Below are 10,960 nucleotides of genomic sequence, written 5' to 3'. Positions count from 1 at the left end.
AAAATGCGAATGGAATAAGAAACGATGGCACACACACACACATCCCTCCCCCTGAAGGGGCGCGGATGTTTTCCGTTCACCATGGAAGCGTGAAAGCGTTCCAGCATCACCGAAAGCACGCTAAAGTCACTCAACCGAGCGCGCCAAACTCGCGTAGGCGACGGGATTTGGTACGCTGGATAACACAACGGCGGCATTGCGAAATTGTATCCTTCGGAATGCCACGAATTGCACGCCTCGGTGAGTTCGTACGCGTGCTTTTCATTGTACGGGCGTGTTCCACCCAACCCCCATGACCGAGGCGTGAAAGCTCACGTATGGCGATGTTTTGCCCTAGAACGACCCAGTGCCAGGTTGCTAGACGTTTAAACGAGGTGTGCTGTCGCTATCCCATCCATTCAAGAGACTGTAACCATTATCGGTACAGTAATACCGCGAAACAAATCCTATCCAAAGTCATTGAGCGCTGCACATTAACCTGATGGAACATACATTGTGGAGCAGTTGGGTGGGTAGCTTTGTGCTATCGAGCAAAAACTAAGCTGTTAAAATCTGTTTCTTGGTGTGTGTGTGTGTGTATAAAGTACCAAATGCTTAACCAGGCCCAAATGGTCCAGGTCTAGTATATTACTTATCGCTACTATCGTTCTTTATGAAAATAGTCCGCGGCTTTTAAAGTAATCCTGATTCAAGTAGGTTTTTCATATCCTTACATTACTGGCACTGCTGGTTCGCATGACCAACTGTGTCTGCGAACGAAATGCCGATATCTGATATTGTCTGTGTTTTGTTGATGCGGTCGTTTTCCGCGCAGTGCCTGGCTCAATAACCTTGTTCTAATAATTGGGTTCGGTTGCGTTCTCCAGTGATTATCCGATTTCAAACACGTCATAGTAGAAAATACCGATTACGGTCCCACCAGTTCATCGTCTTCGGACGACTTTGGCCTTCCTACACGATATTAATTGAACGAGTTTGATGGATTATCAAGAGTGTAATGAACTGTCGCGATGTTTCTCCATTTACCCATACTAAACTAGCCAAACGACTAAGCTAGCTTTTTCACTTCCTAATGGAAACACTTTTCCGCTTTGTTTCTTCCATTGAAGTTTATCTGGCACCTTCAACCGTCACATCAGGGTTGGAATATATAGAAGGCCACAAGAATTGTGATAAATTCACTACACCGTCCACTCCCGTCCATTTACCCTTTTCACAGGTTCGAATGAGCCAACAAACTAGCCCGCAAGTTACGCTTTATTTATCACACCCGTTCACCGTCTACCGTTTCCTTTCATTAGTGCAGCATCCTACTTTTGCTTACCATTGGTTATCCTTCTTGTCCCGCGCTCGAAACCGGCATCACTTTCACCTTCGCACGATACGCCTGTAGGTGGTGATGAGCGACCCGATGCGGTATCGATCCGGGTCGCAGCAGGTTCGAGTTGAGCGCCTGTCCATAAGAACGTAACAGCACGATGTCACTCTCTACCGGTTCCAGGTACTGCACCATCTCGCCAAACAGCTAACCCCGGGAAAGGAAATAAAGCAAAGCAATCCAGTGAAGCGAGCTAATCAAATCGATACTTTCCGACGTTACCCCAAGACACGGTGGTCGCGCTTACCTCGTGTTCTTCGCAGGTGATAAATCGTAGCACGGCAACATACTCCGACCACACCATATTGCGCCAGCGGACATCGTACTTTTGTGCTAACGGAGCCATCAAAAGACACCCGAACCCACTGTGACCGTAGCTGGAGCTTTGGAACGTATCCAGCGCCAACTGGTACAGCCCGTAGTAGCTTTTACGATCTTCAATTTTTGCCCTTTCGAAATCAAACGCATTGTCACCTTTGGTCACCGTACGGAGGGCGGCGAGCCGTCGTTCAATCAGCACCGATAGATCCGGTTCGAGAAATTTTGAGTCCGGCCCAAGGAAGGCAGCCATCAGGTACATCAACCGTTCGGTCGGGCTGGTAATCGAAATGCCGACCGCTTCAACGAGCTCCGGGAATCGCAACCCTGTACCGATGATGGCTGTCTCGGTCAGAAGTTCCAGCTTTGCGGTACCTTTCTCCAGCTTGTCCACCATAAGATAAAGCGGACTGTATGGCCAGCTGCGCCGCAATAGCGGTCTTTTCCATTCCGTCACCGTAAATCCGTCCCGATCCTGGACGTAATTGACCTGTTGAGTAAACACGCCCAAACCATCCGGTTGGAGGAGTATTTTTTTGATTGAAACTTGTACCCCATGCCCCATGCCCAATAACCTTACCTCATTCTGTAACGTTTTCTGGACCAGTAGTTTGTAGTTAAGCTTCCATCGTTGCATGTCCGCTCCGGTTACACCCAACTCCAACCCGATCGTTCCAAAGTAAGCGGGAGCAAAAATTATATCATCAAACAATTTCACGAGCGCGGGATAGAACGCTTCGCTAAGCGAAAACGTAAGGAAGAAGGCTAGCTGAAGAGCAATCGTCCTAACCGCCACTTCACTACCGATATCCACTTCTAACTCAGTGCCTCGTTTTTCGCGCCCGTTCCCAATCTCAACCAGTACCAGCTGCAACACGTCGAGCAGATAACGCTGTTCGATCGTTTGGACAAACCAATTTCCAATCAAACTGCTCTTCTGGCCAGTGCCGAGGTTGCGAGTCCGTGCACACAGTGTCTGCAAGTAATGGCGATGAGCAGCGCAACCGAAAATGTCTTCCTTTAACGACGTATATCGCTCGTCCAGCGTCAGATGTAGCAGCGCATGGAGCAGGAACACGGGATAGCTTCTCGTCACAATTAGCGTCGGGACGGTTTGGTAACGACGCACCTGTACAGCGCCCAACGATGGTAAGGAACCGATCCCGTACTCGGACCGGTCTTCAAAGTGCGTCAGCAATAGTGACGATGAGCTGGTAGGAAATGTCGGGAAAATATATCGGAAAACCTTGTCAGTGTCTGTGATGTTTTGTTTGTTGATGCCAGCCAAAGCATACGGAACTACCTTAGCGTTTGGATGATTTCACCGAACCGTGCGCTGCGAACAAATGGGGTAACATATTTCGTCAGGAACGTCTCGTGCGCTTGGGCCCCAACCACCTGTTGAGCACGGCCCACCGTCCAAAGACATGCCGCCAGCAGCATCTTTTGGGAGAACTGAAACAAAACGTAGGGAAGAAACGAAACAAAACCAAAATTAGAAGAAGATTGCAATGACTTTATACGCGTCACTCGCGTTTATTATCCCAATGCCCATAATTAATTACCTCGTTAGCACCGCTACGTTCGGCCACCGTGAACCATTTCGACGAGCAGGCGAACAACTTTTCGCAAAGCGCACTTGCTGCACCACAGGAAGCTGCATCTGCATCCTGCTGCAGGCCGGATCCAATTAAGGCTAACAAGGCGACAGCATGCTGGCGGATGATAAATGGGCCATCCTCGGCGAAAATGAGATGCTGATAGTGCCACTCGACCAGGTAGCACAGGGCGGGTCGCAGATCGCTGTACAGAAGGAAAAATGGGAATAAATGAAACGATTGGTGGGTTGAATTCTTAAGGTGGGTAGTTTGAAGCTAATGGGGGGGTAACCAGCCACATAATGGTTTCTTCTCAAATCACCCGTAATGTTAAGTGGCCACTAGGTACAACCATTAAAATAACAAATATTATCACTCGAAACGGAACCGTCTTTTAGTTTCAAGGATAAAAATGCATTAATTTTCCTTTATACACAGTTCGCTCCGACCGGTCCCTCAATATGCCAAGGAATAAATTAAAAAATATGTTGTCGGGGTCTTAAATCTGAATCTGGAGATGGTGGATGGAGGAAAGATGATGAATCTGGATACTGAAGATATGAAAAAAGGTTTCAGTCATACCTTCTTAAAGCCCAAATCTTATCTGATGAACTTTACGAAATCAACCGACATAAACGTTAGGATTCATGCATCGTGGATGGATTTCATGGATTCAACAATCGTCATACTCCTCTTGGTTTTAAAAATTAAAGAAGTTGAAACTCCGTTTAGTTCGATCATGTTCGTTTGGCCGCATTTGAGTGTCTTTGAGTGGATCTCAGTGGTGGTGAGAGGTGGTATTCGGTGGAACGATTAGTTTTAGCTAGTCCATCTCTTTTAGTGAGGTTTTAACATAATGGGCTTGACCAGGCCAGGCTCTTTCTGAGGCGTGATACTTCCGGAGTTACAATTTCCTCAAGACACTTTGTGTTCATCTTCTCAAATATTTAAGGGAAGAATAATTTCCTTTTCGCTGATCGCTGATCGAAGGACCTTCCTCGCGGAGACCTTTCAAGTGACCTTGGAGATGTACCTGTTTTGCTCCAAGAGTAAAGAAGTAGATCCACTGTTTGAAGTTTGGCCATAACAATATTTAATTAGGCACCTCTACAGGACTTTGAGTTTGTTGATAGCCTTCGGTAGAACGGCTATCTTTAACATACCCTTCATTACTTACGCCTTTCTTGGTATAATGGGAGACCCCAGCTCAATCTAAAAGATGAACAATTCTCTGAAGATTGAAAAATTCTGTGCAGTGAGATACTGCCTGATGAAAGCAACAACTTCCGGAAGATATCATTGCCGTGAGTCCTCGCAAGAAAGAACATTGTGTGTGGAAGGTTTTCCTCAAAATAATTCGACATTTCTTCACGCAAGTTGTCGCCATACTGCATCTGTTACAATTTAAAATAATAACTTTATTCAATTATCCAATCTGTGTGCAGAAGGATAGCTACAGAAGTTCGAAACAATATTTGATTAACCACTACGAACAGGCAGGGAACCCTTATGAAAAATAACTAGAATCAGTCCCTTTTTTGTTACGTTCACGTTGACAAGTTCCTTACCTTTTTGCTTCACAATTCTGTTTATTGTCGTTCGAACATTTTTCGTTGCGATGCCACAATTACCCAACGCAATCACGTAACACTCTCGACGAACGATCGGGAACTGATCGGCCAATTTTACTATTCCGCACCCGAATGCTATCGCGTAATGCATTGTCGCGCCACACGTCACCAGCTGCATCGTGATTTATGGAAAACGATGTCCTCCACACCTGCACCACGGGTAGCAGCCTCATGCAAATTACAATTCACATTGCCGTGCCATCGAAAAAAAAGACAAACGCCCCTGTTATTACGTACGGTATAGAAACGAAGTCATCTCACTCTCTCGATGAAACCGCAACTTTCTATTCAATATTCAATTGAACGATGTAATCGTTCACTGCTTGGCTGGGATCTTTTGAACCAACCACGTTGAATGGTCCTTGACCCTTCTGGTGGGTGGTTGAGGTGGACGGGTGGTAAATGAGCAGCAGGTGCATTGCAGTACTGGTTATTAATTGTTGCATCATCAAAGAGTGGTGAAAGCATTGACATTGGGAAATCGATTCCCCTTGCGTAACTGTTTCTGCTTCTGTAATTGTATTTTTGTTTGCTTGTAGTTTTACCTTTTCAGTGATATTGGCAGAACGAAACCCCAAATTAACATGCTGCCACCAGCAACAAGTTGCGTAGATAGGGCAGTACAACACGTAAGCGCCTGTTGATAGGCAAGCAATGCGGTTCGGTGTACAAAATTTAAATCCCATCCCCCCGAAACTCCACTTGACAACGGTTGTTGGCTGTGATTCTAGCCAGTGTTAGTTGCACTCTCACGAAGATGATATGCAGATTCGTCGTTCCTCGTGGCAATGTTTTCGTGCGTATCATGCCGGAAATGCTCACTCGCTGGGTCGTATAAAACCAAACATCAAGCAGATGAAGTGACAACATTTGTTAAAAGCGTGGTAAAGCCCATCCGGCGTAAACGCACTTTGCCGTCGTTGAATTGGATCATGCCGATGGCAAACGGAACCAACCAACGGCAGTGTACACAGTGAGTGTGAATTCGATAGCAGGAAAAAAGGAACACTCGTCGTTGACGAAAGGATGAACATACCGGTCGTCACCTTCACCGTAGTCGTTGTCCTGACGGTTTACATTGTGCTGTCGGCCGTAAGTTTGATAAGCACGCACACTGTACGCTGTTTGCATACGATTAGTGTTACATTTCTCCTACCGCTTCCGCTAGTGGAAAAGTTGGAAGGAACAGATTTCCCGAAAAAGTTTTCCCTCCCCCTCCCCCCCCCCTAGCCGAATCTTTCGAACTTAAAGCATGCCACGATTACGTATCAAAAGAAAGAATCTCATCACTCACGCGTATGCAAATCGTCAACAACAACAGCTCCCAAGATACATCCGTGCACGGAAGTGGGAGCCTCGCATAATCAGGCCATATTAACAAAGCCATAAAAAATGTGTATAAAGTTGAACAAAAAAGACATAAAAAAGCATGATTGTTTGGTAGCATGCGTTCAAAAATAAAACTTCCAGGCAAAATCAGGGAAACTTTTACCCCAGGGGAGGCGTTATTCATCATTACTGATTGGGCGGCTTGGTGGGCAACAACATGTTAATCAAACGTCTGCCAAGAGTTTTTCTTCGTTCCAGGAAATAGACTCTATCCGGGCTGAATGGGATCGAATTGCAAATCGGATATAATTGGTACGAGTACATCGTCCTTCAAGATGAATTTCTCAAGAATTTGATACTACTAGCATTGAACCAATCGGGGGTGTCGAGCTGCATTAATGGGCTATACTTGACCATTATTTAACTAGTTGAGCGTTGAGATTACGAACCATGCTCGGGGTACGAGTCGTCCAAGAGCAAAGAGCCCAAGCAAACACTGGGGAACTATATTTCCCGAAAACTTTCCTGGCTGCTGACCGTCCCTAAAATGACTAATTCCTCCCAAGCAAACCCCTCGCTGTTTTCTAACCGAGAGCAAAAGTTTACTCCTCTTACATGACATACATCAACCCATGTCCTGTGAAGTTCTGCGTCATAATACCATTTTTGCGTCAGCTTTTCACAATACCTTGCACAGTGTTCGATCTTTCGAAGTTATTTCCTTTTGAAGAGAAAGTGTTAAATCGGCTTGTATGTTGTAGTCGAGCAAACTGTGAACTGCACATGTTTCTAACATGGTTCTAGAAAGGAACCGTCCAAAAGTTTAATACGTGGGTCATGGAGAGTGCTGACTCAGCCATGTTTTACACCACCATTGCCACAGAGTAGCAGGAAAGCATTTCACACACAATGTTACAACACAACTGAATCCGGACAAGGAAAGAGTACTACTTTTTGCACTCAATTTAAAGCCGATTTCATCCTCCAAATTCGTATCCGGAAACAACTTTCAAGGATGTTGTTTAGTTTACTGCATCATGCGAAGCTGCCTAGTTCTTTGTTTTGTTTCCACAACTCTTCCAGCAACATCTGGACATTCTCATCCTCTTTAACTCCCTGTGTTCAACTCGCCACAATAAGTAGTTGTGCAACGAACCAACTTTGTTTTCCCAAAAAACACAAATGTTCGTAACGATTTTTTTTGTGGACACCAACAGGCATTCGAAATACCGGATCGTTACAAAAAGCCGGCCAAAATGTTGCACGATATTTGTGTAGCGGAATCGGGCGCATCGGAGGAGTTGTTGCGTCAGTGTTTGGATGGAACGGTCCATGATGATCCGGCTGTGAAGTGTTACATACATTGTCTTTTCGACAAGATCGATGTTATCGAGGAGGACACGGGACGCATCTTGTTGGACCGTTTGCTGTACATCATTCCGGACGATGTGAAGGAAGCGGTGAATCATTTAACGCGCGAATGTAGCCACATCGGTAAGTGCACACACCGGCGGGCTACCAATTCCACAATATGAAGTTAAACCATTCCCTTTTTGTTTGCAGTTACTCCTGATAAATGCGACACCGCCTTCGAGACGGTCAAATGTTACTTCAATGCGCACGATGAGGTTATCAAATTTTGTCACCTTCTGGTACTGGAATGAAGGCGATCGGTTTGCCGGGCGTTTATTTTACTACATTTATAGTATATTACCATGTACAGTTTCAGTATGCGGATGAAGTTCAGTGGAAATATTTACTTTTAGACTACCAATGAAGGACAGCCAGCGTGTGTACAGGACCCATTTTTAATTTAATTCAATTTCGAAATATATTGCAAAGCATATAAAAACATTTGACTAATTTTTAGAAAATGTTACATCATTAAGTGTCTAACCAAGAACATTGGAGCCACAGCGTTTAGTTAAAGCCAATTATTTGTAATTGGTATAAAATTTCTTCGAAAACGTCTAGACATAAATCTCTCCGGAAAAGTGTAACTAAATGAGTTTTATGAATGTGTTCAAGAGAAGGATATGTTCATGCAGGATATTTAGGCCCAAAGTCTCCACTATCGTATATTAGATCGAATGACATATGACGCCTTTGCTGAGATTAAATTGATATTGGACTTTATCTGCCACACGTACTGTATTGACCATTCGGCTACGGGTGTAAATTTAGAGCCATTGTGTACGACTACTAGTCCAAATCGCTAACCGAAATCGGAAAGTAAAGATAAAAAATGTAAGCGCACTTACTTGTACAATGCAGCAGCGGGCTTGTATAACCGCAACAGCAAACGAAAGAATCGGAATGCTTCGATTTGTATTTGAATCATGTTTACCTAAAAATAGAAAAAATAATCTTGCTCTTACAAAGTTCTATCTTTGCATCATGGGTCACCTCCTTACTACTTACATCGATATCCTTTCTACTGAAGATGTATCGCTTCACGAGGTTCGCCACATGATAACGATTCAGATGCTGGTCGTAGAAGTTGCAACTATATCCGCACAGGATGCGTACCAGCTTCAACACCACGTGCTGTGGTTGATGCTCAAGATCACTGCTCTCGATCGAGGTGAGATAGTTTTTCACCAATCCGCCGATTAGCGCTTCGTTGGTTGCAATTTTTAGCGCCATCTGCTCGTTGGTACGTGCCAATCGAATCAACATCTTAGTGCAATTAATGACGGTAGCGCCTTCCGGTTTCATCGCGAACAAAATGTACCGGATGCGCTCGAGAATGTTCGTTCGTGCCAAACACTCGACAAGATCCGTCTCCGCCAGATGGAAATCGTTCATCGTTTCGCGATTGTGCACATCATCCGGATCGTTTGGGTCGGGCAGGTTGGCTTTGAAGTGTGCTTTACGTGGTTGACGAGAAGCTGTACCAGTAAGGTTCATGGCTCCGAGACCTGTTTCCAGATGTTGTTGCTGCTGTCCACGTTGTTCTTCGTGGCTGTGAGTGATGTTTAGAGCCAGTTCCGGTTGCCACATACCGTACTCCGAATCAAACACGCTATCAAGCAGAATCTCATCGGTATCGTTGTAGAATAGACTAGCCAGCGCACGCGAGGCAACTTCTACCACGGATGGTGTGTTTTCATCGAGCGCAAATCGGAGAAAGAAAAACACCTTCGAAAAGGGAAGTTCCAGTACCCCATCGTAGAAGCCTTGATTCATTATGTTCAGCATTCCAGCAATGGCCCCAAGAGCGGAAATACGCTGCTGTAGTACGTTCGAACGAGCTAAACGGAACAGTTCTTGTAGTGTGTACCCGGGACGCTGGGCATCCTCACCATGCAGATACAGCTCCCGGTCATCTGCCTGCTGATGATTAGGCTCTGCTACATAGGGCTGCAAAATACCTTTCCAATCGAAACGAGCTTCATACGATTCGCCAGGTTTAAGTTCCTTCACACTGCGCTCGATATCTTTCGTCCACTCGAGCTTCTCCGGTTCCAATACGTCGAAATTTATCCACTGCTCGGATCCCTTTTCCTTCAGCACTTCCATACCGATTGGAGAAAGATCGGAAAACCGTGTACCCTGTCTGGTCCCGGACAAAGACTCCTTTGCAGAAGTTTCGGGCTTTTTGCGCGCTTTGAGAAACTCTACCAACTTTGGATCAAGTGTGTTCAACAGGTGGGTCCTTTCCATGTTAATTTCCTCTATCGACATTTGATTCAATTTACGCATGTTTTCATTATGAATTTCCGTCGCATCCCATCCTTCCAGTAGTGCACTTCCAGTTGCTTCTTCAAACTCGATCTTGCTCTGACTTTCTGGTGATTCTATCGGTTTTGAAGTCACTTTCTCCTTCGTAATCATTTGCGCAAAAATGCTTTTCTTCGGCACATTCGCCTTTGGTTTTGCAGGGTATGTCGTAATGTGTAGCGTCTTGGGAAAAGAACCTTCGATCGTTGCAACACCTTCGTGGAATTTCTTCTCCGGCTTACGTTCTACGACCTCTCCCATAACTAGCGATTCTATGGACGGCTCTTCAGGTGGCTCTTCTGTAGGTTCGTCGTCTGCGCACATGTTATCCAGTGGTTCGGATACGACCGAGGCTTGAAGACGTTCTGCTCGTCGCTTGGCAAATTCCGATTGCCTTGCAGTTCCGGTGCTAGCCGGCTTTTCTCCATCCCGCTGCATACGTACCACTTTGGCAGCAGGCTGGAAATTCGTGTCTCGGTTTTGCTCCGCATAAAACTCTTGTTGCATACGAAGGATCTCATTTTCACTATCCTTTTTCGAGGGTCTTTTAATCATGTCGAGGGAATAGTTTCTTTAGCGAACGGTATGCGCAGCACTCGAATGTTTATAAGTTGTGCGCGATCTAAACACAAACACGCGTTGACATTTGCTTCTTCGTTAAAATATGGAAGGTTGGATTCTTCGTTAAAGCTATTCGATGTTTTTAACTTTTATTTTTTGAAATGATGATTTAATGCACTCCAATAAATTTCAAGAACGCAGAAATAAGTTTTTTTTTTTAATTTTTGTATTGACAACACTTACGTCTAGTCCAGTTTTAGGAAAATTAGTTTCATAAAATGTGATTTCCATTGTCCACCTCTGTGCGTGTGAAAAAGAAGAAGAAGAGGAAATGTCAGGTAGGCAGTAGAAGAGGAAACGGGAAAAGAAAGATGGCTACCCTTGGTGATTGTTTGTTTTGGTGCAGTGCGTAAAATAATGCA

The 10,960-nt window shown here is 45.0% G+C and overlaps 2 protein-coding genes across 2 annotated transcripts; one reads left to right on the top strand and one right to left on the bottom strand.

The window, feature by feature from the left end:
* Positions 1-1,330: 1,330 nt before the first annotated feature.
* Positions 1,331-10,532, bottom strand: LOC128709475 (RNA polymerase II-associated protein 1). The gene is made up of 7 exons (XM_053804473.1): positions 8,676-10,532; positions 8,516-8,601; positions 3,262-3,499; positions 3,000-3,151; positions 2,277-2,907; positions 1,626-2,186; positions 1,331-1,525 (listed from the first exon to the last, which is right to left on the bottom strand). The coding sequence occupies exons 1-7, from the start codon at positions 10,530-10,532 to the stop codon at positions 1,331-1,333; spliced, it is 3,720 nt and encodes a 1,239-aa protein (XP_053660448.1).
* Positions 5,952-7,918, top strand: LOC128719427 (general odorant-binding protein 69a). Its single transcript, XM_053813052.1, has 3 exons — positions 5,952-6,017; positions 7,472-7,748; positions 7,818-7,918. The coding sequence occupies exons 1-3, from the start codon at positions 5,952-5,954 to the stop codon at positions 7,916-7,918; spliced, it is 444 nt and encodes a 147-aa protein (XP_053669027.1).
* Positions 10,533-10,960: the final 428 nt, after the last annotated feature.

Source organism: Anopheles marshallii, chromosome 2 (assembly GCF_943734725.1).
Source record: "Anopheles marshallii chromosome 2, idAnoMarsDA_429_01, whole genome shotgun sequence".
Classification (NCBI taxonomy): Eukaryota; Metazoa; Arthropoda; class Insecta; order Diptera; family Culicidae; genus Anopheles; species Anopheles marshallii.
This window is presented reverse-complemented; position numbering and strand designations above follow the sequence as displayed.